The sequence below is a fragment of the Patella vulgata genome, chromosome 8 (genome assembly GCF_932274485.2).
Source record: "Patella vulgata chromosome 8, xgPatVulg1.2, whole genome shotgun sequence".
NCBI lineage: Eukaryota > Metazoa > Mollusca > Gastropoda > Patellidae > Patella > Patella vulgata.
The window spans coordinates 31,065,452-31,091,445 of NC_065886.2; the positions used below are offsets into that span (position 1 = coordinate 31,065,452).

Consider the following 25,994-nt stretch of genomic DNA (forward strand, 5'->3'; position numbering starts at 1 on the left):
GTGTCCAATTTAACAGCGAATTTATTATTATTATGTAACATACTAAGAACCTAACTACATTTTTGGGGCACCAACCACCACCGCCCCCCCCCCCCCCAGTCAAAAATTTCCCCGTACGCCTATGGTCTGTAGTGTGTTCACATGAAAGTGTGGACGACGGGCAGAGGCGACAGCAATATACGACCATATATTTGCGCAAATATTGAAAGGAACCGAGATCTTTGGGTTATAAAAATACGAGCGTACATATACCAAGAGTCCACAAGCTAAAAACGTGATTAGCGGGGATGGTTCGGACACTTTGGGTTTTTTTTTCACTTTTGTGCAACTACTAATGCATTTGTCTCCGAGCCGAGCTTAAGAATGGAAAATAGACATTAACTTATTGACTATATTCAGTCAGTGATACAGCTGTTTAGCTATAAAAGTCTTTGTGTTGGACCTATTTTTGTTGGGTTAGTAAAATGTCACCTGGGGGATACTTTGGACAAGTGGAGGACGATTGGACAAAAGCAAATCGAAAAGATTTCCTTCGCAGCTTAGTTCTATTTCTTCAAAAAGTTCCTTTAACAATAAAGTTAATACAGTAGTGATAAATTTAAAGCTGAATGTCATCTGAGACAAATTTTTAACATAGCTGGACGAAATAAATGAATGTATTCAAAAAGGAATTAACTGATAATTCTAAAGCTTTAAAGCTTCTTACTATTCTCTAGGTATGACGGACCAAATTTGTAGTAATAACTCATCCCCTTTTTGCTACTGGATAAGGGTTTCGGAAGAATTGACAGAATTTCATTTAATGGAAGTAAAGCAGTACCCATAATTTTAGTAAACCTATTATACCCCGCAACTGCCAGTCATCATTCTTTTTTTTTTTTATCAAATCTGACTCTTGGAAATACTGAATGGTTTGATCCGAACACTTCTGGGATAATTCCGGACAGTGTCCGGATGTACCCTAAACCCATAATTCTGATATAAGCCGCCATTATGTTTATTTACAATGAAAATATGATAAATTTTCAATGTATTTCTATTAATTAGCGAAGGAAGAAAGAGGTGACAGTCTACTCCTAAAAGAAACTTGTTAAACACCGAATAAATTTAACCATTTAACTTTAGAAATTTTTTACATCAACTTTGTCAAAAATAGAAAAAAGCTTATCTGCATCTACATTTGAATGTTTATCTCTGCCATGTGTTTTCCATGTTACAAGATGAGATCTTTAGTATTATAATAACCAATCAGAAAACGGATAGCATTGTAAAGATTAAAGCTATGGGGGTGTCCGGACCATCCCACCGTCCGAACCATCCCCGCTCTTCCCTACAATCAGGGGCCATAATCCATACAGTTACAGTCCGGTACATGCCAATATCGAAAGGAGTCGAGATCCTTTGGACTTGGAGATAAACCTATATTTCAAGTTTCGTCAAAATTGGATAAAAACTGTGACCTGTAGAGTGTCCACAAACAAATTGAGGACGGACGGACAGACAGGGGCGACGACAACATACGTCCACATGAAAATGTGGGAGTATAAAATTTGTCAGGTTTGCTTATTGAAATCCCAATGTGATTATACCATCTCTTATCTCGAAACAAAATGAATTGAAATGAAATGGGGTTTAACGTCCTACTCCTATGCTGGGCTAATGAAGACGGGCATACGCCATACAGTGTGTTATGAGGGAAATTTTGCCCGGGCAGCGGCACTATCGCCTAATCTTATATCGAATTCCAACTGCCAAGGGATCTTTTACGTGCATTCCAATGTATACACGGGACCTCGGTTTTTCGTCTCATCCGAACGACTAGACAGCTGTCCTTGTCAGGCCCTCCGTCCTGCATCACTGACAAGGGGGAACCACGCCGGAAAATCTGGATGAACTTTCTCGGCCAATGTAGGGATCGAAACTTATCTCGAAACACGGAGGGTTAAGAGATAAGGTTTCTTATCCTACCCACCTATATAATAACAAGAGACGCTTTGCTGCATGAGCCGTAGCCCAAAATCACTCGATTGTCACCTGTTTTAGGAATTAAGAGAATTCAATCCGGAAAGTTCAATCGAGTATACCATTTGTCTCCATTATCACAGTTGGTGCTGAAGAGTAGGTCGTGAAAAATACATTTCTCCACTTCCTACCAATATACTAACACGTGAAGGTGTGTCGTCCTCGTTTCACCGCAGCCCGACAATATAATAATAAGAATTGTAACATGGATGAGAAATCTTCCTTTGTTCTTTTCATTGAATAAGCAGATTGTCTTCCCTCTAGTATATCGGATGGAGCTTAACCGTGCAATAACTAGACATGTTCAATGTTATTGCACACTTTTGCTGGTTTACACTAGTTTTAGTAGAAATCATATAGAGAAGTGGAGTTGGTTTTCTGTGCAATAACAATAAGCATGTTGACCAGTTGTCAATGTTACAAGTCATTTATAGCACGTTTCATTGGTTAACAGGTTTAACCCCTCGGCCTTCGGCCTCTGGTTAAACCTGTTAACTCATGAAAGCCGTGCTATAAATATAACATAGTCTGTCACCCGACAATTGTTTCTGTCATTTATGGTTCTATGGCATACAATTACTGTTTATTATTGAGGGACATTTTCACTAGACTTCGCAAGACTACAGAAACAGCATATTCCTGAAGCAATGGCCCGAGAAATCCCTCTCTGCCCATTGCTGGGATGGCTTCTGATATTTCATGTTCCTGAAGCAACGACCGCGAGTTTTGCTTGATAAGATGTACGTAGTTAAGGCGAGATCAAGCCTTCTATTAAGTTCTATTGAAGATTCTGATACTTGAGCTTTTGAGGGAATGTGTCTATTCTTCCCGTTCAATCAAATCTATCCAAAGTACAGCAACATGACAGCCCTTCGTTTAATTTGGACAGTGATTTAAGGTATTAAAAACGGTGAAAGTCTTGTTCGTCTCCATATAGTATTGTTTACATTGTATCAATGTTGATTGCCTCGTTTATCACGCAATTAGTTTTTCTACAATATTCTTTTATCCACTGGTTAATTGGGCATAATAAAATCCCGATGTAACCACATTTGGTCCAATGTGGAGCTATGTTTAAAGCGTAATCAAATTGTTACGTATTTGCTTCCATTAAAGCAATGTTTAGTGGGATTAGCTCTAATCAAACGAAACACTGCGGGGAGTATACAGAAACAGTAATTAAAGGAGCTAAATCTCTATTGTTTAGCACCCAGAAATAGACACAACTGGGTAGCAACGCCTATAATAATGTAATCTTCATTCGTCGAGTTGCTACATTGCAAATTTTAATTTTGTCTTAAATATTGGATGTAAGAAGCCCATCTTTTCACAGTAAGATAACAACATCAATGTTGGTTTAAATTGAGCAATAAGTCGTTTTTGCTATGTCGAAGACTGTGGATGTTATTGAGTTTGAGACTTGACTCCTTTAATTGTATTCCATAGAATTGTGTCCTGTATATTCCTGTTCAATTACTATATGAAATGAAATGGGTTTAATGTCCTACTCCAACAATTACTATAAGACTTTGAAACAATTTAATATAACAACAAGAGATGCCTTTGTCTATGGAAGCAGCTTTAATTCACAACACGATCAACAAACAAACAAACAAGATACAAAACACCATGGTGACTGATTGATAGATGACAATATTGATTGATCGATTGATTGGTGGAATATGACATCAATACAAACAACGAAATTTAATAAACTTTAAATATACTTTTAGCAGTTGAAAATTGGACATTGTTACTCTTAATTACAATAATAAAATTTGCGTAAACCTAGTTCTAAAATTCTCACAAGTTGGAAACAGAATTGAACACAAGCAAGAGAAATGTCTATAATTATCTGTAAGGCATATTTTCTGTCAGATCTTTACAAGAGGTGGAAACAGTATTGGAAGATTGGGATGAAAACATTCACAGAACGTTTCACCGAAAATATAGTATAACTCTACTGATACAATTCATTGTATGAACTAAAACCCAAGGTCCTATGTACATAAGAGAACATTTGACAGTTGGAATTCAATATAAGAGTAGGCCATAGTACCAATGTGTGGGTCCATTCACGGGGGAGAAAGTCAAATTATCCGCCCTTGATACTTGTGCTATTTTTATTGACCAATCGAGTTGGCTAAGGGAAGTATTGCAATGAAAATTATTGTGGTGAACATAACCAATGACGTTTAGACTGGTATGTAAACCTATGATCAAGGGCTGATAATTTGAACTTGTGAAAACCCTGTGAATGGACCCAGGGCTTAATAAATTAGAATTGAAGGATGAATCTCAACCAACTAGTGAGAACTCACCACAATATTAGTGGACAGTTGAAATTATTAACCTTTTATAAAATATTCAACATGATTTTAGTCAAAAATGTTTGAATAAGGCATCACAAACAACAATTTCTAAAAATAATTAAATACAATAATTAATGCGAGTTGTTTCAGAAATGAAAGCAGGTATTGGTGCAATAGTCTAAATATTTTACTTATTAATACCCGTTATTGTAGAAATTGTGTGCAAAACTTGTCTAAAGCAAAACGATGACCAAGAACAGTAAACATTTCCAGGATAAACTTTCACTTAAAAGAGATTTTTCCAAGTGCCAACCAAGGTTATTTGACGTTGACAGCTCAATTTCTAGTTGGTAACACTCTTTAGGGGAAAAATGCGTAGCATATACCACACCTTAAAAGAAAACAATCTAAGAAAATAGAATTCTCCATAATTAAAGACTTTGGTTTTTTAGGTTTTGATCATACTATATACTGGTACAAGAAGCTTATATCTGAATAAAAAACAATGTTCACATTATTTAGCAGCAAAAATATATCACAATTCAACTAATCAGCATGGATGTATACATACATTCAAAACTATCTTTCAAAATATAACAAATCTGAAAGGCTGGTCAATAGACATCTTCAATTAAATTATTAAACGGGTTTCAATCCTTTAAAAAATTGCAACTATCCGATGTTACAGAGAGTTGATTATAGCCAAAATAAAGACCTGCAATAGGCAGATTTAGTTTTTACATAATGCATCCTGTCAACCTTACAATGTTAAAGAACATATACCAGTGCTCCACTGGTACGATTATAGCGAACATACAAACAGTCCACAGTGATAGCCACCCTTCTTGAATTACAGCACCATTTGTTTACCCACAGCACACCATATTGTAGCATCAATTATCACATATGGACAATAAAAGACAGATTTGGACTGGAACAATTAACCTTCAATTAGGATAAATTTTGGAAAGCTCCCTACATCAACCCTTTAGCACTTGCCCCCCCCCCCCCCCCCGAAACTATTGCCATAACCCATCTGAATCACATGAAATGGAGTCTTAACGTCCTACTCAGACTGGGCTAATGAAATTTTACCCGGACAGTCTCGCTACGGCTTCTAAACCATCTGAATCACATGAACAGCTGTGAACTATTTGACAACAGTATACTAGCTCTGTAACTCGAATGGTTTGAGGTAGTCTGGGGAGCAATAGTTTCTGGTGGTTCAGAAAAAGAGCAACTAAACTGGGGCTTTGAAAATGTGTTACTAAATGTAAAGAAATCATTTTTTTACATTAATTTTTTCATGGAACTGGGCAGGGTACCAGGTGCTGCAGGGTTCACACCAACAAATTCACTTGACACAACATCGTCACAACCAACCATTTAATGGCAAAAATAATATACATTTGTTAAAAAACGATGATGACCTTAAATCGAAACTAAATAAATTTACCCCATAAATGATTCAGCTCTACAATTTTGATATAATTGGTTAGACTTTAGGATCTGTCCACTGCTCAGACTGAATTTTACCTCAGGTTTGGTATTGTGCTCGAAACAATTAGTCGATATATTCTGTTATCTCCTTCAATTATTTGTGTTAAATTAAATATTTAATTAATATTGGCCCATTATTTGTGTTAAATTAAATATTTAATAACAATTTCAATTGGTGGACATATTCTGTAATTTTTCCCAATTATTGGAGAGAGAGAGAGAGAGAGAGATAGAGAGAGAAATGGGGTTTAACCTCCACTCCACACAAACTAGGTCATTTCAGGACTAACACATGGTTCAATTTTATTTCAATAGTTTACGTATATTTAGGAAAAATTCCCTGTATTAATGTATATTAATTCCCCACAATAATTTACTTACATTAAGGAAAATTCCCTTGTAATAATGTATATTTAGATTGATTCCCCACAATAATTTACTTATATTTAGGAAAATTCTCCAGGAATAATGTATATTTAGATTAATTTCCAACAATAATTTAATTACATTTAGGAAAATTCTCCGGGAATAATGTATATTTAGAATAATTTCCAACAATAATTTACCTATATTTAGGAAAATTCGCGGGGAATAGTGTATATTTAGTTCCCCACAATAATTTACGTATATTTAGGAAAATTTTCCGGTAATAATGTATAAATGAATTCTTTATCAACAAATAAACCATCAGGAAATAATGAGATTGGACCTCCAGGATGAAATGATACAAAATGATAAAAATAAAAACATTATTCTCTAAATTACAATTATTGATTCTAAAGATTTAAAATTTACATATTCACTTATTCACATACAATCGAATAATAACAAAATATTGCTTTCTATTTTAAAAAAGAAACATGTTGACTACTTCCGCAATCTTTGGAAATATCCACATGAAACTAAACATACATATGAAACTTATGCTGTCTGTTAAAATTAGCTCCATTTGAGAACAAATCTTGTCGAAACACTAAGTACATGTATCCTTCGAGAATTGTGAAAACTATCTATTCTGCTTCCATTTAATAAAATCAAACATGTTTATTTAGTCTGTGTGCAGATGAAAAATGTTCAACAGATTAGAACTGCATAACAAAATAGTATATTAATTTTTGAATATGGCGGTCATTCAGTGCAGAGATCTATTCTGAAAGTAGATAGTTCTCTGTTAGAGAATGTTAAACTTAGAGACATTTAGTAATTGGATGGCACAATTAACAAAGACTAAAACACATACTTACAGTTACTACATTGAGAGAATACCCAAATGTAATAGTAGCTGTTTTCAATAACTATGTGTTATAGTGTATTGCTCTATCTCGTTAATAGTAGTAACTCCATAGCACAATTAGAGAATACTCTTGGAAACATTGCCCAATTATATCAGTAGCTGTTTTTCATATGTTCTAGTTTATTGCTCTATCCTGTTACTAAATGTCTGTAAGGGATAAGTACCCACTTAAAAAAAATTATTTCTATTTATTTCTTAAAATATTTAAATTAACATCAGAATTATGTTTGCATCATGGATGCTGTTTCGCTCGGATATTCCAGATATGTCCTACGCAAGTTGGCAAACGTCCAATCAGGAATTACCTAATTGGATATTGGTGAATCATATTCAAAATTCCCAAATAATTCTTTTACTGTGGGTAATAACTATTACTGACTAAATTTATGTAATTACCAAGAAAAGATCATACACCATATGTATGTATGACTAATTACGACATACAAAATGATGTAAATATACAGATTATCTTGACCTATCACTGTTAAAAAATGTCTCAGATAGTGTATTGTATGACTAGATACAACACCGACTAAAATTATTAGGGGGGATGGGAGGGTGTCTTTCCCACCTTCAATTAACCAATTCTGTCTATTTTTAACATAAAGTGATGAAAATGATTGAAGTATGACACCCATGAATTAGTCAATGAAACTTAAATCCAGTCAAAAATATGTATTTAACACCAGTTCACATACGATATCAGTTTCGTTTTGTTTGATCGCAAATGAACCATGGCCGCTTACTATAGAGCTAAGCTCTCCTCTTTACAAGAAGGTATACATCAAATACACAGAAATTTGCTGTAAAAATGTTCAAAAACAAGATTCTTTGGATACATTTTTCATGAACAGCTTGTTTCTAATTTATTTATTTTGCCTTCCATCACTTTGTCCTTTTATTCCCTCTTCTGTCTATCGCTAATGTCTAATATATACAGTATTCAATCCACTAGGTAAAACACGATTTAACTTAACCATACTCCCATAATAATTACACTTCCTATTATTCCCGCATCAAGACTTCGATAGATCTACGACTGTTGGAGGATTTTTACTGGGCGTCTTTTCTGTAGGCTTTGTCGTCAGGCTGTCGCGTATTATATTCTCCATGTTTGATGAAGCCATCGTGGATCTGGCTGGTTGACCTAGTAAACTGCTGTAATTAAGTTTATTGCCAGCTCCTGCCCACGGTTGTCCCCCGAACGCGTTAGCTTGGTTGTACTGTTTCTCACGAGACGCAACTTGACTCTGTATCATTCGTAATCTTTCCATCTCTTGTCTTTGTCTGGCTGCAATCTGAAACAATTTAAATATAAACATTAAATAACAAATGATAAAAATTCACAGAATGTCGTGGCAGATTCCTCTAAAACCCATGATTTGTTTCCTCGGCCTCTCATTTTAATAAGTTGTCAATTAAGTAAAACAATAATAAATGTAAATAATGATGATGTTTCATAGTAAAAGGTAACTTGAGGAATCGCGATCTGATGCTGGTTTCTAGAATCGGGTTGCAACCAACAGAAGGTTGGGAACCACTGAACTATATGATTGACCATGATAACCCTTACGATACATGCATATCTAACAATAATGGCCATGATATGATATGTATATGAAGCACAATAACAAGCCCTGCTCTCCTGATAGATATATATATATCTCATGATACAATACACGCAACCATAGAAAAAATAATAAGGTCACAGAAAAAAAAACCTCTGGATCTCAGATACCACGTCTCAAAAATGGGCCACATCATAACTTTTAATTTTTTAAAAAATAAGAATAAAAACAAAGTTAATAATTTCCTGCAATCAAAGAAAGTAGAGGTCTTTAGCTGTGGGAGAAAAGTGAAAGTAGTATATACCATCTGTCTAGTTCTCTATGTAATGATACAAGTAAAAGTAGTATAAGATGACCTACCTCTTGTTCTTGTTGTTGTTGATATTGTATAATCTGCTGCATGATTATATTCTGTACCTGGGCTTGGAACATATCACCTGTTAACTGTGGGAACTAAAAATAAAAACATTCGAACATTTCAGATAATTTGTACAATATTAGATTTCCCTGAGGGCTCCATAATCCAACTTTTCTAGTATCTACAGCACAAATCATTGTAGCGGCAAGCCGGCAACATTTGAATCTACCGACACTTGTAAAATAGAGATTAATTTAACTTATATTTTTTTTTTAAACAATATTCACGTTGGCTTTTTTTATACAAAACAAAGATTAACTATTATAAATGATTTCACCGAGTCCAAACCAATTTGATTTTCTCTTCTTGCAATTTTTAATAAATAAATAGCCACTTGAATAACATTGTATTTATAACGTTATATTTTCTGTTTAAATTTGATTACAATAGTCAACGATATAAAAAGTGTTTGTCCTATCAGTTTATGAGTCGAAGTGACTTGTTGTGATTGCTTGCTAACCAGGAGGTCTCAGGTTCAACCCCGATGTTGGCAGAGAGGAAATGAAATGAAATGGGGTTTAACGTCCTACTCCTATACTTGGCTAATTAACACGGGCATACGCCATACAGTGTGCTATGAGAGAAATCTTGCCCGGGCAGCTGCACTATCACCTACTCTTAGTCTTATATCGAATTTCAACTGCTAAGGGATCTTTTACGTGCATTCCAATGTATACACAGGACCTCGGTTTTTTGTCTCATCCGAAGGACTAGACAGCTGTCCTTGTCAGACCCTCCGTTCTGCACCACTGGCAAGGGGAATCCTCATCGGGAAATCACGATGAACTTTCTCGGCCAATGCAGGGATTGAACACCCGACCTCCAGGCTAGCATGTCAGTGTCTTACCCACTTAGCCACCGTGGCTTCCCTGGCAGAAAGGACCATTTGGATGGGACGTACACATAAAAGAACCCTTGACAGTTGTAATTCGAATGAAAACCACCAATTTAGGGAGTCAGCGTCTGAGCCAACGCGGTTCCCTTTTCATATAGGATGAAAGTAATAATACGAACCTTGCTTCTGACTAGTTGAACAACTTGTGAAACATTTTCAGCACTAAAAGCTCTCTGTTGAATAGAGTTCATCTGTGGATTATACGAGGCTCCTCCCATCATATTGTTATACATCGGATTCATCATAGGAGCTGAGAAAAAAACATAGTTTAATAATTACTGGCTTTAAAAATTAACAACAGAAAAATATGTTTTCTGACATAACCTGATGGGTCACACAACTCTCCTTTAAATGATGTTATATGAATAACTATCATAAATCAACACACCTCTATTAACAACGGGTTGACGATCTTTATCTACTTCATATTCTTCCCAGGCAGACTTTCTCTCTTCCTCCGTTAAACTTTCATCAACCTTGTTCTCAAGTAACGAATCGTGTTCATGGTAAAACACAATCCAATCTTTCTGATTCTTTAATAATTCAGCCAATAGAGTATCCTGTTACAAAAACAAATTTCAGGATGAAAAATGTGAAGCAGTATATCGTTTGTTAAGAGAGAGAGAGACACACACACAAACAAACTAGGTCATTTCGGGACTAACACATGGTTCAATTTTATTTCAATGGTTCGCTTGCGAGTAGGGGTCTTTAGGCATGGGAGAGGAAACCAGTTTCCCGGAAAAAACCTATAAGGGTGGGCTGGCAACTTAGGAGTTTTATAATAGATTGTTTTTGGTGACAATAATTGCAATTATCCTCTTGTGACCAGGTAATAAGATTAGCATGCTGTACTTACACTATAGTTTTCCACAAAAAAAAACCATGTAATCTTGGATAATATAAGATTAATATGCTGTACTTAGACTATAATTTTCCACAAAAAAAACAACCATGTAATTTCATGGAAACAAAAAATTCATTGTATCTTGGGTGAAACAGTGTTTTATCTATCTATACCCTGGGTAAAACAGGTGTTTTATCTATATATACCCTGGGTAAAACAGGTGTATTATCTATTTATACCATGGGCAAAACAGGTGTTTATATCAGTATTCACCTTGGGTAAAACAGGTGTTTATATGAATATTTACCTTGAGTATAACAGAGATGTTAATATCAGTATTTACCTTGGATAAAACAAGTGTTTATATTGGTATTTACCTTGGGTAAAACAGGTGTTTTTTCCACATGGTTCGGATCATCTAGTCTATCTGGAGTAAAAGCATACAGAGCTTGTAAATCACTGGATGTAAAATGGCGTTCTATTTGATGTTCATCCACCACTCGTTGTGATAAAGATTGTTTGGTGACCTGTCTTTCATATATCTTCTCTTCCATTGTGCCCTGTCAACATAAATCAAATGTTACAAATTCTTAAAGTTTTTCTAATGCAAAGTCTTGGGCAAGCTTGAAAATAAGTACAAATAAGAACTTTCTTGGCCAATACCTGCTCTTGTGCTAATAATAAAAGATATAATATATATATATGTGCCAATAATAAAAGATATATATTTATCATATATCACAGTCTACATCCTACAGAACCTTTATCTACTACTATAGAATGATATTTAAACGTACCTGTGCTAAGAATCTGTAGATATAAACTGGTTTCACCTGACCAAATCGATACACCCTGAATATAGACTGGATGTCATGTGACGGGTTCCACGATGCATCAAATATAATAGCACGATTAGCTCCAACAAGATTAATACCTAAACCACCAGCTTTAGTTGATATCACAAATAAACGAGCTCTGAAAGAGAGAAAAACAAATGGGGTTTGACACAAACTAGGTTATTTTGGGACTAACATATGGTTCAATTTTAGCGTTGGGAGGAAACTGGAGGACCTGAAGAAAACCAATGAGGTTGGACAGGCGACCCTACACCTTGTCACGGAAAAAAACATGCCACTTGACTCAATGACAGACCTTCTGATCTAACACACACGTTAACTATTCTACCACCAAACTCCCCACGAGCTGGGCAATTATACTGTTCCCCCAAGATTACTAAGTGTATTGTTAAAAAAAAGCATATACAAAAAAAGAAATGCATACCTGTAGTTTTCTGGGTTGTTGAAATGTTCTGCCCATGACTGACGTAATGATACACTTGTTGAACCATCCATACGGAAATAATCTGCTCCTTTTGTCCAACATTTACCAAATGTATTCACCTGTTCATATAAGATAATATAAAATACTATAACAGGAAGCAATGGCCAGAGAGAGAGAGAGGGATTGCAGAGACATCAACATCCATTCCATTCAAACTAGGTCACTAACACATATTACATGGTTTTACTCCATATTTTCCGACTGCCACAGACCAAACACATGAATGAATTATTGAAATAAAACTGTGTGAGTCAGAAAATGACCTAGATAGTGTTGTGTTAGTCAGAAAATGACCTAGTAAGTGTTGTGATAGTTAGAAAATGGCATAATTAGTGTTGTGCTAGTCCTGAAATGACATAATTAGTGCCGTGTTAGTTAAGAAATGACATAATTAGTGTCGAGTGGATGTTTTAATCTATTTCTCCTCCTCTTCTTTCAATGTGTACTTTTATCATCGATTTCTGGCTGCATTATTTACATTTTAACTACAGTTTACTTACCTTTTCCTCTTCTGTTTTATTCTCAGCTTCTTCTTGAAACTTTCTGTCGATACTATCTAAAAAATCTTCTATAATATCTAACGATAGCAACGACTGACTGAATACCAGTCTGAAAGATAACACAGTAAACCATCAATTAGTCATTAACTTATTTAAACCAATCTTAAAACAGGCATTATACAAGAGCTTGGTTTTTCTTCCCATCTGAACGACTATACATCATCCTACACCGCTGAAAAGGGGCAACCACGCAGAAAATCTTAAAAGAACTTTTCTGGCTCCCACTAGGTAATAGGAAACCGTTTCTTAAATCACAAAAATTGTTACATTTTAGATTATAACTTACACTTTATCACCGATTTCTTCACACATCTGTAGAATTTTAAACAAGAGAGTCAACTTTCCACTCAGTTCTAATCTGTATTTATCTTCTTCTTTCAGATACTCGGCCCACCATTCATTACTTATAGGTCCTGGTGTATCAGGTTCATTTAACCCAGGCAGTAGTCGATCATCTGATAAATAAATCATTCTTATTGCACAACACTGCAGAGACATTATAATAATGTTTTGTCTATATCACATATATAATCTGACACAAGCTAGGTCATTTTGGGACTAACATGTGGCCCAAATTTATTTCAATGATTTGCTTGCACATAGGGGTCTTTAGAAGTGGGGGGGGGGGGAACACTGGAGGACCTGAAGAAAACTCACATGGTTGGAAAGGCGATCCTACTCCTTGTCACATACAATGTGGGAATCAAAACCATGCCACTTCACTCAATAACAGACTTCATGATCTAATGTGCATGTGTTAAACAATTCGGCCACGCAACCCCCCGAACGGATAGGAGAGCAAAAAGACCCAATTATGTATAGCTTCATTTCATAAAGATCTGTGTAAAACAAGATGTATTAAAGATATCTAAATAAAAATATTTTATAACTTACTGTCACCCCCTCCACCTCGCGATCGTGTTTTCCATGTATTCACCACTTCATCTTTTTCTTCTGTCTTACCCTTCGATGTACTCGGTCTATAAATAACAACAAATATATCATACTTAGACATACTTTGTCGATAAATAACAACAAATATTTTATACTTGTCCATAAATAACAATTTAAGTTCAGTAGGTCTGTAAATTTCACTGTCCGTCAAGACTGTCAGATAATACTGTCATTCAGAAAACGGTTTAATACTGAAGAACAGTTTCTAAGTGGCTGCCAGTTTTTATATTCACTGTTAATTTACAGACAGTGCCAAATTTAGATAAAGAGAAGCCCTAGGCCATGTCTCCCAATCCCACACCATATAGAGGAAGATGAAAATGGGGTTTAACGTCCCACTGTTCTGCTCTGACCGGGCTAACGAAGACAGGCTATGAGGGAAATTTTGCCCGAACAACAGCACCATGGACTACTATTATTTCAAATTCCAACTGGCAAGCGATCTGTTATATGCACACCCAAGTGTACACGGGATCTTGTCCCATCCGAATGACTATATACACATCTGAAAAGGGGGAACTTTCTCGGCCTATTCAGGGATTTTGACGCCCTAGACTTCAGTCTGCCAAGCCTATAGGTAAATCATGCACTGTTTATAGACAAGGGTTTTGAAACAGGAATGTTTAAGATTGAGATTTAAAACTGAATACAAAAGCTAAAGATTTTAGATTTTTACTTACTGTTCTTCCTTGGCTTTTTTATTTTTGGAGTCTTTTTTGGCCGCCCCCCTTGTACGCCTTGTCCTTGGGGCATCACTATCACTGTCACCCTTCATGATGATACTGTCATCACTCTTGTCATCTGTTGACATAGAGCCTTCATCAGACGTACTGTCATCAATAAAAGAATCGTTGGATAATTCATCTTCTTCGTCCTCTTCATCATCGTACTTCGCCTACAGAGAAAAATTTGGATTAACTTCCACTCGACACAAACTAAGCCATTTCAGCACTAACATATGGGTCAATTTTATTTCAATAATTTGCTTGCAACCTTGGGGGTCATAGAAGTGGAAGGAAACTGGGGGACACAGGGAAGCCCCATCAAGTAAGACAGACATCCCTCCCTACTCCTTGTCACGTACAAGCTGGGAATTGATTATGGTCTGGATAAGTTAATTAAGGTCTAATTAATTTATTTAACATTTCAGGCCTAAAGAAAGATCTGCAATAGGTTGATTTAGCTCTTGCATAATGTATGTTTAAGGATCGTACTGGCTTGTGTTGACTATAGTGTCTGCAGTGAATGTCTATTGTTGAACCATTTTCATTTTCATTTTCACACTACTGCAGTTTGCTAGTGATTAATAATTTCTTTGTTAATTCCTCTCTGATCTAAACTAATTCATTTTTTTTTTTACTCACCTTGGCTTCCTGTCTAATTTCAGAGAGTTTAAGAACCCACGGATGGGTCCATATCTTTGATAGAGCCTGATAATCCTGAAACAGCCTTCCACCCCTGGTAATAATGGTACCACCAACCCCCTGACCACTGGTTTCTAAGTATTTTTCATACAGAGTCATTTGTACAGGTGCCAAACGCACGGATATCACATATTCTAGTTTGGGTGGAAGAAACTTGGTTAAAGCTGAATAATCCTTTCTCTATTTAAAAATATAATAAAATATAGATTATATTAAATATAATGGCATTTAGTAATTAATACTAATAATCTACATCACACCCAGCAAACTATTAACACAAAACACACATGATCATGTTCTATTTAAAGGTAACGTTTGAAAAGATAGGTCTTGAGGATTGATTTAAATGAAGTTAATGTTTCAGCAGACTTTAGTGTTAGGGACAAAGAATTCCATAGATATATAATTATATTGGATATATAATGTACATTTTAATAATCTAAAGTCGCTGTTCGACATTTGCATTTTCAGAGAATATCTGATGGCTTAAACCACACTAAAATGTACTCAAACTGATTATTGAACATTTAAGGTGACATTGGCTATATAATATTGTCTACAGAGGATGTCAAATGCTCATAAATATCTAAATCTTCACATCTTTGTAAATACTGAATGAGATTTACCCATTACTGGACTAATATTCATTCCCAATAGTCTTTTATCTTATCCACTTTTAATTTCGTCCAATAGGTCCACTGACCTGCACCAGTGACATGGGAAACCACATCAGAAAATCCTGATGAAGTTTCTCAGTTAACACAGGGAACGAACACAGTACCTCTAAGCTAGCGAGACAGCGTCTTACTCCCTGAGTCACTGTGACTCGCAGCCATCTATGAGAACTGAGACCAGAACCTGAATCTTAACGGTTCTTCTCGACCAGAGACATTTGATGTTACTTACCTGGACACAACCGGCTAACATTTCATGTAAAACATGGGCTCTTCTCTTCATGACACGGACATCATGTTGAGTAGAATCAGAACACTGACCATTAGTTATAGGATTTACAAATCTATTTAAAAATTCCTTTCTCGTTCCTAATAATTTTGGCTTCACAAAACTCAACATACAATGGTCTGTAAATTATATAGATAGAAGAGATCAATTATGTGGTTGGGATGTGAAGTGAGAGAGAGAGAGAGAGAGAGAGAAAGAGAGAGAGTATTTCTATAATGTACTTGCACATACCAAGGATTAAGCTGTAGGAAGAAGCCAGAGGACCTGAAGGAAACCCAGGAGGTTGGACAGGTGATCCTACTGCTTGTCACGCTTAAGTGGGAATCGGAACCATGCCACCTGACTCAAAGACAGACCTTACGATCAAATACACGCATTAAACCATTTGGAAACCACCAATGAAGTGAGGAAGGGAGAGATAAAACCCATGGGTTGGATCAGGCGACCCTACTCCTTGTCACATACATGTAGGGAATAAAACCCCCGCCACTTGACTCCATGACAGACCTTATGTATCATACACGCATAACACAATTTGGAGAGAAAAAGGAAACCCACGAGGTTGGACCATATGGCCCAAGGGTTTCTTATATTTTTTTAGCGGTTTAACGAGGTTTTTTTTGCTTTAACAAAGTAATTTGTGCTGTATGGTGCTGCACTAATACAAGGACAGCGTACATAGTTACCACTAGTTGCCATATAAGATGGCGACAGCACAAACAATTATGGGTAATTTCTGTCTACACGGAACCATCTATTGAATACTTAACAGCTGATTCCTTCTGTGTTGGTCGTGGAACTTTCTCAAAATCTGCTATAATTTGCTGCTTGACATCTAATGTCAAATCCGTATGGGCACGCTTTGCAGGACGATCACATATTATGAACACAATATTATAAGATAGTGATTCTTCATCTCAGCAATTTATAATAATGTCACTGTATTTGACGTGAGAAAATCAAATGAAATACAAAGTGTTCTCTATCGAGAGATTATAAAATTTTCAAGGTAATCAATAAAGACCGAAATGTGTCCTAAGCTCACCGATAATTGTTTGGTGATTGCTTATAGGTTAACACCCACTGATTGAGAGACAAATTATCAAATGTTAATTCAACGCAAATCTTGTGACGGGACCCCTGATTAATGTCGTAATTCAAAATATTCAGAATGCAGATCACTCAAAACTTTTTTGGTTGAAGTAATAAGAAAATAAATCGAGACATAAAAATGACGACGGATTTCACAGAATGCCATAGTATTCAGATGTAGGGTGACCCACCATAAATAAATATCTCCATATATCTCGACAATTTCGCCACAATATTTATATATATGCCAAGCCTCAAATCAGTTTCACACAATTATATTCACTAAATAAACGATCATGTTGTACTTAATAAGCTATGACCAATAATCATCTATAAATAATAGACTGAAAACTGGTTCCATGTGTCATCCATAACATCCAGACACTTTTGAGTAAAAGATAGGTTACGTGCCCTTGTTTTGAAATTAGTCTCGCTTAACCAGTCTATCGACCATTCTAAGGCTGATTGACAGGTCGGGATAATCAAGACTACTTTTTTACGAAACATAACAGAAAGCTAGAACAAGAAATTGAATTTAGAAATGAGCACGTTAGCTAGCTCAACAATTGTTTTAAGAAGCTTGTAAAAGTAAAATAAAACTACTGCTAGTATCATGTTCCTGTCTAACCCGAGTGTTTCAGAGATAGTATTTGTACTAAACCAAAAGATGCCGCTCTTAACGGTACAGTTAATGATAAAGCGATTTAAAAAATGAAACGAACGTAATTTCTAAATCTGCTGTAATAACCAAGAAGCTTAATTTTACTGCTATTCAAAATCGTCAACAATAGATTTGTAGAGAATTGCACGTGCCATGGCTATTTATAGTATCATACTGTCAGAAAGTTGGCCTCGACACGGCGAATGTGCACGCTTCAGTGGTAGTCTCGAACTATCAGCGGTTGACTGTATTTCTGTAGCTGCATGGGTCACCCTATCAGATGTCGGAAGTGACAGAGTCCACTGTACTTAGACTCATTGAGGTTATTCTATAAGGGAGTACTTACATTCATTGAGATTATTCTGTAAGGGAGTACCAGTTAAAACTATTCGTCTCTTGGTTTTAATTTTGTTCATGGCTTGGGAAATGGCTGACTGTTCATTTTTTAAAATATGTCCTTCATCACAGACAACTAAATCTGGACCTGAAAAAGATCCGAACTTATGTCAAGAACTTTATTTAACATAATTACTCTAAACAGGATGTGATATCATAAATCATATACTAGTTGCTCACAATTCAAATCGTATACCGGTTGATCATGCCATAAATCATATACCAGTTGCTCACAATTCAAATCATATACCAGTTAATAATGCCATAAATCATAATCCCTTGCAAAATACAATAAATAAATAAATTAATGTCCACTCAACAAAAAGAAGGCGATCATACTAGTTGTAACATAGAATATTGGTATTGAAACCCTCCGACACTTGAGTCAATGACAGATCTTATGATCTAAAGCAAACTTGTTAGAATATATACTAAACTTCACAAAATACATTTTCATGACATCTCCTTGCCTGAATAATTTCATTGCCATCAACCATCAGCCATGATCTTTCAAAGAACAAACAAGATTTTAAAAACATAATGAAACTAAATAATAATAAAATAATAATTACCAGGGTTCACAAGTGTTTCCTCGAAAACTTTGCGTAATTTTTTATTTCTAACTCTTCCAGTATTCGTGAGATTTCTGTACATTTCGTAGCCTATAATTAATATACCGCCATCACGCTGCCACTCTCGTAAATATCTTGATCTAGCATGGTTGTCTTTAACACTAGATAACTCATAAATCTGTAATAGAAACAATTCATTTGATACTAAGCTTGTACATGTAGTTGAGAATAAAACTATTATTATTATTATATATCTGTAGTAGAGAGAGAGTTGGGGTTTAACATCCACTTGACACCAACTAGCTCATTTCAATTTTATTTCAATAATTTGGTTGTACATAGCGGTCTTCAGCAGTCGGAGGAAACTGGAGCTAAATCACAAAATTGGACAGGCGGCCGGCCCTACACGTACAATACAATGACAAACGTTATGATCTAAAGTACATGCATTCAACTATTCAGCGCCCAAAAAAATCCCTTAAATGGTCTGAAGTAACCAGTAGAATATCCTTGTGAAAATTTACTGAATGGATTTTCTATATTTAATTCAATTGTGGGTATTACAAACAGAAGAGTTAACTTACATCCATACGATCTTTTTCTCGTAACCACATAGAACATTCGTTCCTCCAGTTGAGTACGGTGTTTAAAGGGGAGACAATAAGACATGTATGCATGTTCGTGTATTCACTTGCTGATAAAACAGTATGAACAAATGATACAACCTTAAAAATAAAACACAATAAAATCATCAACATTATCATACGGTATCTCTCATTTGATCCAATATTAGATATCAATTGATATTATCATACCATATATCTCATTTCATCTAATGATATTATTATACCATATATCTCATTATATCTAAAATTAGATATCAATTGATATTATCATACAATATCTCTCATTTCATCTAATATTAGATATCAATTGATATCATTATACCATATATCTCATTTCATCTAATATTAGATATCAATTGGTATTATTATATCATATATCTCATTACATCTAATATTAGATATCAATTGATATTATATCATATCTCATTTGGGTTTCACACTGCGTAGCCTATGTGAACCACTATTGTTTTTGTTCGGATTATTATTCTTAATATTTCTCCGTTTCCATTTTTATTAGATCTCAGCAACTGCTTGTCCATCGTTACGATGTCTACGGTTTTTACTGGGAAAGTGGGTCTGACTTAGAGGATGAAGCTATTTTGAATGTTCTGTGACAATACGAAATGTCCTAAATCACCAAATTTGTCGTTTTTAAAAATATTGCCGTAATTTTAACAATAATCATCTGATTTCAACTTTTGACACATTTTGGCATAGCCGGAGACATGGCACGTGGCTATGTAAATTTTGATTTTCGGCAAATAGTCCTAGTTATTAGGCGCCAAATTTTAAAAAATTTAAAGTTTTACAAAAGATTTATGAATATTTTTTTATGTCATTTAACCAAGGGTTAAAGAGTCATCTGACTGAACAAAAATCTGAACAATTTATGTCTCGGTAATTTGAATTAGCCGCCATAGGCTAATTCAGTTTTTATTTATTTATTGTTCGATTTGTATAAAACCAAGTTCACATGCTCCATTGTTCCATGTGTCTATCTTTTTATTTTACCGATAACGTTTCCTGTCGGCACCAGACGTGGCGTAATTTTACCAAAAACTACAATTTTGACAGTTCGGTAAAGGGTGTACCCTGCAAAGGTGCTCAAAATCTCTCTCTAATTTTTTTTTTAATTTCGATTTCATTTTTGGGTCATTCGATGAAAAGGTGAAAAAAAAAAAGTGTAAAATTAAGCTATTTACAACCCATTCAGTGTCTTCATATTTTTAAATATTTTGATGCCTAATGACAATTATGACTAGGTCAAACCAATTTAAAATTTTCACTGACACCAGAAATGATGTCATTTGGGCAAAAACTGTATGTTTAGCCTTCAAAAGAAATATTTTATTCAACTGAGTCGTATTTATTATTTGATTTCAATCAACAAACAGAATGAACCCATGCAATCATATAGTATAGATATCACAAAATGGTTTCTAACTTGTTCAGTTGTGGAGAAATAGGCTATTTTCTACAGGTCACTTTTCAAGGTTTTTGGTCCATAAAAGTGTCAATTATATTTTGATCTTCATAAAATTTTCACCATGTGAAGCCTAATGCCATTGATGGTTTCATAAAATGAATTTAACATTTTCATTATCACTGGAAGTAATGTCATTTTGGCAAAAACTGTATTTTTAGCCTCCAAAACAAATATTTTTATGTGGTATGTGATATTCATTATTCATATATAATTAAGATATTTGATTCCAATGGACAAATAAAATGAATCAATGCAATCATATAGATATCAGAAAAGTATTTTTAATATCTTCCCTTGCCAAAATATAACCAATTTTGTCAGGATCACTTTTTAAGATTTTTAGTAAGGCTTTATAATAAAGTGTTAATTCTGTTCTATTTTTAATCAATTTTTCTGCCATTCAAAGGACAATTGAACAGGTTATTTCTGCAATTCGATTTAAATATTTTGTTGATAACCGAAGTGAAGTTAATTTGTCAAGTCTTTGTTTGGTGCATTTTATATTATGACATATGTAACAAATGCATAAATGGAACTGATATTGCTGGATTTATTGGCTAATTCTGCGTCCATTTTATAACATCTGTGCAATGCTCATGTGGAAATCTGTTTAACTGTTCAATGGTGTCAGTTAAAGGGTAACGTGGCAGTTATAGTTTCATCTATTATTAGATATTAATCTACATTATTATACCATATATCTCATTTAATCTATTAAAGGTTTCATGCATCAATTAGTGTTAAATTAGTGCAAATAAAGCATTGAATAAGTCACATTTTTTTTCACAGATTAAGGCTTACTTACAGATAAGGTTTTTCCAAGCCCCATACAGTGAGCTAGAATACAACCGGAGCCTTCCTCTTTCTTTAACCGTTTCAATGACTCTATACAACAACTCCACATAAACTGTATAGCTAGAAAATTTATTAAATAAATAAAATGAAATAAACCCTTATAGAAAATAAAACACAATTTTGGATAATTTTGTCAATTGTTTAATAAGGCCTGTCCTGCTTATTATGTCACAATGTTTGATAGTTTTTGAAAAAGAATAGTTTAAATTTCTGGTGTGGTGCAGGATATTTTCTGAATAAAGCGAAATTAAATGGGGTTTAACATCCTCTTTTTCTAATAAAGACAGGCATACGCAAATGGTGTGCTATGAGGGAAATATTGCCCGGAGAGTGGCGCTACAGCCTACTCATATATCGAAGTTCAACTGCCAAGGTTTTTTTTTTTATCCTCCTTCCTGCACAACCCCTCATGAACCCCGAAATAGTTCATGCACATTTGGATTTCAGTGATGCAGTTGTGAATGCAGTTTTTTGTCCCATCCAAGCAAATAGACACTATTCCTTGCCAGCCATCTTGTCCTGCATCATTGATAGTGAGGAACTACTGCAGAAAATCAGGATGAATGTTCACGGCCAACTGCAGGATCATACACAGGACCATCTTACTCACTCAGCCATCAATAGCCAAGAAATGAATCTAAAAATGTAATTCGAACCTTCAACTTGATGTGGTTTTAATTTTTTAATGAGATATTTAACGACTTCCACCAATGGATTGCCATCTTTATCTGATTCTAGTACTAATTTAGTTGTTATAGGACATTTAGTTAGCGATGATTCATCTTCAATTGTCACAATATTAAACTGAAAGTAGAACAATCAAATATCACATTGTTGTACAATATTAAACTGAAAGTAGAAAAAACAAACATGAAATAAAATGAAATGGGGATTAGTGTCCTACTGTTCTGCATATACTGGGCCAATGAAGACATGCATATGCCATACACTGTGCGATGACGGACGTTTTGGCTCGGAGAGTGGCGCTACGGCTAGTGATGTGCGTTTTTTCGGTATAACCGAATAACCGCGGTTTTTACATATAAACCGAAAACCGAACCGATAAAACAAAAAATAACTGTGCATTTCGGTTATTTTTTCCAAATTCCTAAATTTTAATTTACCCTTTTTTCATTTCGGAAATGTTTGAGAAATTCCAAAATTTCAATGTAGCCACTTTCGTTTTTATTTTCGATCAACCAGGCCCCCTATGTATAGAGTGTTTAATAGTTTAATAAGTCTGGACGGCCTAGACTATTTATTTTCTCAATTCGGTTCGGTTTATAATCCAAAATTTTATGCAAGCCTTAGCCGGTTGTCAATAGTTACGCACGATGGCTTCCTCAAGAAGTAAAATGTCTTCGACTTCGAGTCCATGGCTCTCTCACTACGAAAGATTGGATGACAATACAAAATGTTAAGTGACAGACGATGCCGACTGAAACCAAACCATGCAGAAATGCTTGTTTTTCTGAACCATAATTTAAGACACTGAGTCACTGATTGTTTTGATTTGTTGGATAAGTTCTTCGGATCTTTTATAAGCTTACAGTAACTTTATTGTTTCTGGACATTGGTATTATGTCGTTATGTTAATTTATTATTGTTATGTTAATTTATTATTATGGTGTTGTGTAACTTGTTTGACAAAGTTTGTCAGATCTTTTTTTTTTACAGTAACTTTGTTTTAACTAGTCATAATTAAAGTCATATCACAGTAAAAAAAACTTGTTTACAATTTACATCAATATGTTTTATATTTTTTCTAGCTTCCAAGTATTCATATAAGATAACCATAAATCAGTACATTCATAATACAGTTTTTAAATGAATAAAAAAAACCGAAAACCGAAACCGAGGTTTTTTGCCCCAGAAAAACCGAAACCGAAAGAAATTTTAAAAACCTCACAACACTAGCTACGGCCTACTCTTAAATCGACTTCCCACTGCCCAAGGAACTTTTATGTGCATGCCTATGTGTAAATGGGGCCTGTAACAATTTACAGAAAAATTGTGATAAGTTTTGCCTGAACAATACACTACAGATTGTAGCAGATATGATATCCTATATATTGACTACAATGTGTCAAATGAAAACTCTTAGGGCATGTTCAACTTTTGATGCATATTTATTTATGGAGAGAGAGATATAGGGTTTAATGTCCACTTGACACAAACTAGGTCATTTCAGGACTAACATATGGTTCAATTTTATTTCAATAATTAGAGTGGGAGGAAACCTGAGAACCCAGAGAAAACCCACAAGGGTAGACAGTCAACCTTTACTCTTTGTCACATACTAGAGGGGAATAAAAACCACACCACTTGCATGACTCAGTGACTGACTATTATTTCACGTGCACGAGTTAAACCACTAGACCACCAACTCCCTCATGTTTATTCATAAGGTGATGAACTAAAATTATTGATATTTTATCAAATATGGCGATATACTTATAATATTTGATTCCAGGGATATCAGCCAGCTCGAGTACATAATTAAAACATACCTTCTTCTGTAATTCAGAAACTCTTTTACGTCTGTCTTCCTCAGCTTTTGCTGCTGCCTTGGTTTCATCTGTAACTTTTTTATCAGACATAACTTTACGAATCTTCTTACGTCCACCTTTCGTCGGAGAATCTTTCTCATCCTAAATAATAGTGTTCAAATATTGTTCATAAAATCATAATGCTAAATATGTACTCAAGATTATTTTACATTTTATTAAAGATACATTATGAGATTTAGAGAAAGAGATGGTCGTTCTTAATAATATGTCAAAAGTTCAAAAATAGATAATGCAACAAGTATATATTGAAAATTTTATTGAAATTACTTTATTCTGAGTAAAGTTATCACTGTTTGAAGTTTTGACAAGATGTGGCATAGATTGTCATGTGAAAAAATTTCTAAATAATAATATATGTAACATTTGAGGCCAAAATAAAGATTCAAGTTTTTCATGCCATCCAACCTATTAGACACCGTCCTTAACAGGCCCTCATGTCCTGAACTACTGACTAGGGAAAAACCATGCCGGAAAATCATGAGTAACTTTCTCTGCCAATACCAGTAATGAACATAGGACCTCCAGAAGATCCCAGAGTATATCGGAGGGTCGTCCAACACAGAGATTGAACATGAGACCTCCAAACAAGCGAGCCCCCACCATGCTCCCAAAGTATATCAGAGGGTTGTCCAACACATAGATCGAACTTGAGAACACAAAACCAGCGAGTCTCCACCATGCTTCCAGCATACATGTATATAAAAGGGTCATCCAACACAGAGATCAAACGTGAGACCTCCAGACAAGTGAGTCCCCAAAAACCTCGCAGAGTATATTGGAGGGTTGTCCAACACAGATTTCAATAAAAGACCTCCAGTTCAGCAAGCCCCACACCTCCCACAGTATATCAGAGGGTCGTCCAACACAGAGATCGATAAAGAGACCTCCAGGCGAGTCACTACTCTCAAAAGAGTATACTGGCCCTCTAAGATGGTATAAATTACAAAACTTACATCATCATCTTCTTCTGCCTCTTCATCAGATGAATTCTTCGGTCTTTTTATACGTTTACGTTTCTTTTTCTTATTATCTTCATCAGTGTCTGTATTTTCTTCTTCACTACTACTTGATTTCTTCTTCTTCTTCTTTTTTTTAATGACACCTGAATCATCAGAGTCATCCCCCGGATCAAAATCATCGTCACTGCCTCCTTTCTGTTTCCTAGGGTTTCAATAAAAATTAAAAGAAATTTTAACAAGACCCAGTAATCAACATTCTGCGCACTTGTATAGTCAAATTTGTTTCCATGGAAATGCAAAAATAAATTAATTAAATCTGAAAATTTTCTAATTAGGTCAAAACAAATTTAATTGTTTCAACTTCTTTCGGCGATTGATAATTAATGCTGCTGTAATGGAAGGACCGATTTCACAGTATGTTTTGTTTTTTTTTTTTATATGAAAATATTAGAGAGAGAGAGAAATGAGGTCTAACATACCCTCGACACAAACTGTCATTTTGGAACTAACATATGGTTAAAAAAAAAATACAATAATACAGTAGCGCATATGGGTCTTAGACAGTGGGAGGAAACCGGAGGTTGGACACTGACAGATGACCCTACTCCATGTCACATACAATCTGGGAATCGAAACCACGCCAATGAATAATCTTGTGATCTAAAGCGCACGTTAAAAC

The 25,994-nt window shown here is 35.0% G+C and overlaps 1 protein-coding gene across 1 annotated transcript in view; it reads right to left on the reverse strand.

Annotated features, from left to right (window-relative positions):
• Window positions 1–3,584: 3,584 nt before the first annotated feature.
• Window positions 3,585–25,994, reverse strand: part of LOC126830464 (transcriptional regulator ATRX) — a gene marked incomplete at its 5' end in the record, with an annotated part of 34,319 nt that continues 11,909 nt past the window's right edge. The window contains 20 exons of the mRNA XM_050560852.1: window positions 3,585–8,426; window positions 9,057–9,149; window positions 10,129–10,259; window positions 10,398–10,569; window positions 11,234–11,416; window positions 11,654–11,831; window positions 12,138–12,256; window positions 12,698–12,806; window positions 13,044–13,212; window positions 13,652–13,737; window positions 14,392–14,606; window positions 15,076–15,315; window positions 16,042–16,217; window positions 18,198–18,335; window positions 18,820–18,997; window positions 19,404–19,544; window positions 21,737–21,846; window positions 22,443–22,590; window positions 24,297–24,437; window positions 25,310–25,517. Coding sequence (XP_050416809.1) covers window positions 8,145–8,426; window positions 9,057–9,149; window positions 10,129–10,259; window positions 10,398–10,569; window positions 11,234–11,416; window positions 11,654–11,831; window positions 12,138–12,256; window positions 12,698–12,806; window positions 13,044–13,212; window positions 13,652–13,737; window positions 14,392–14,606; window positions 15,076–15,315; window positions 16,042–16,217; window positions 18,198–18,335; window positions 18,820–18,997; window positions 19,404–19,544; window positions 21,737–21,846; window positions 22,443–22,590; window positions 24,297–24,437; window positions 25,310–25,517 — 3,217 coding nt within the window. The remainder of the gene's footprint in view (window positions 8,427–9,056; window positions 9,150–10,128; window positions 10,260–10,397; window positions 10,570–11,233; window positions 11,417–11,653; window positions 11,832–12,137; window positions 12,257–12,697; window positions 12,807–13,043; window positions 13,213–13,651; window positions 13,738–14,391; window positions 14,607–15,075; window positions 15,316–16,041; window positions 16,218–18,197; window positions 18,336–18,819; window positions 18,998–19,403; window positions 19,545–21,736; window positions 21,847–22,442; window positions 22,591–24,296; window positions 24,438–25,309; window positions 25,518–25,994) is intronic.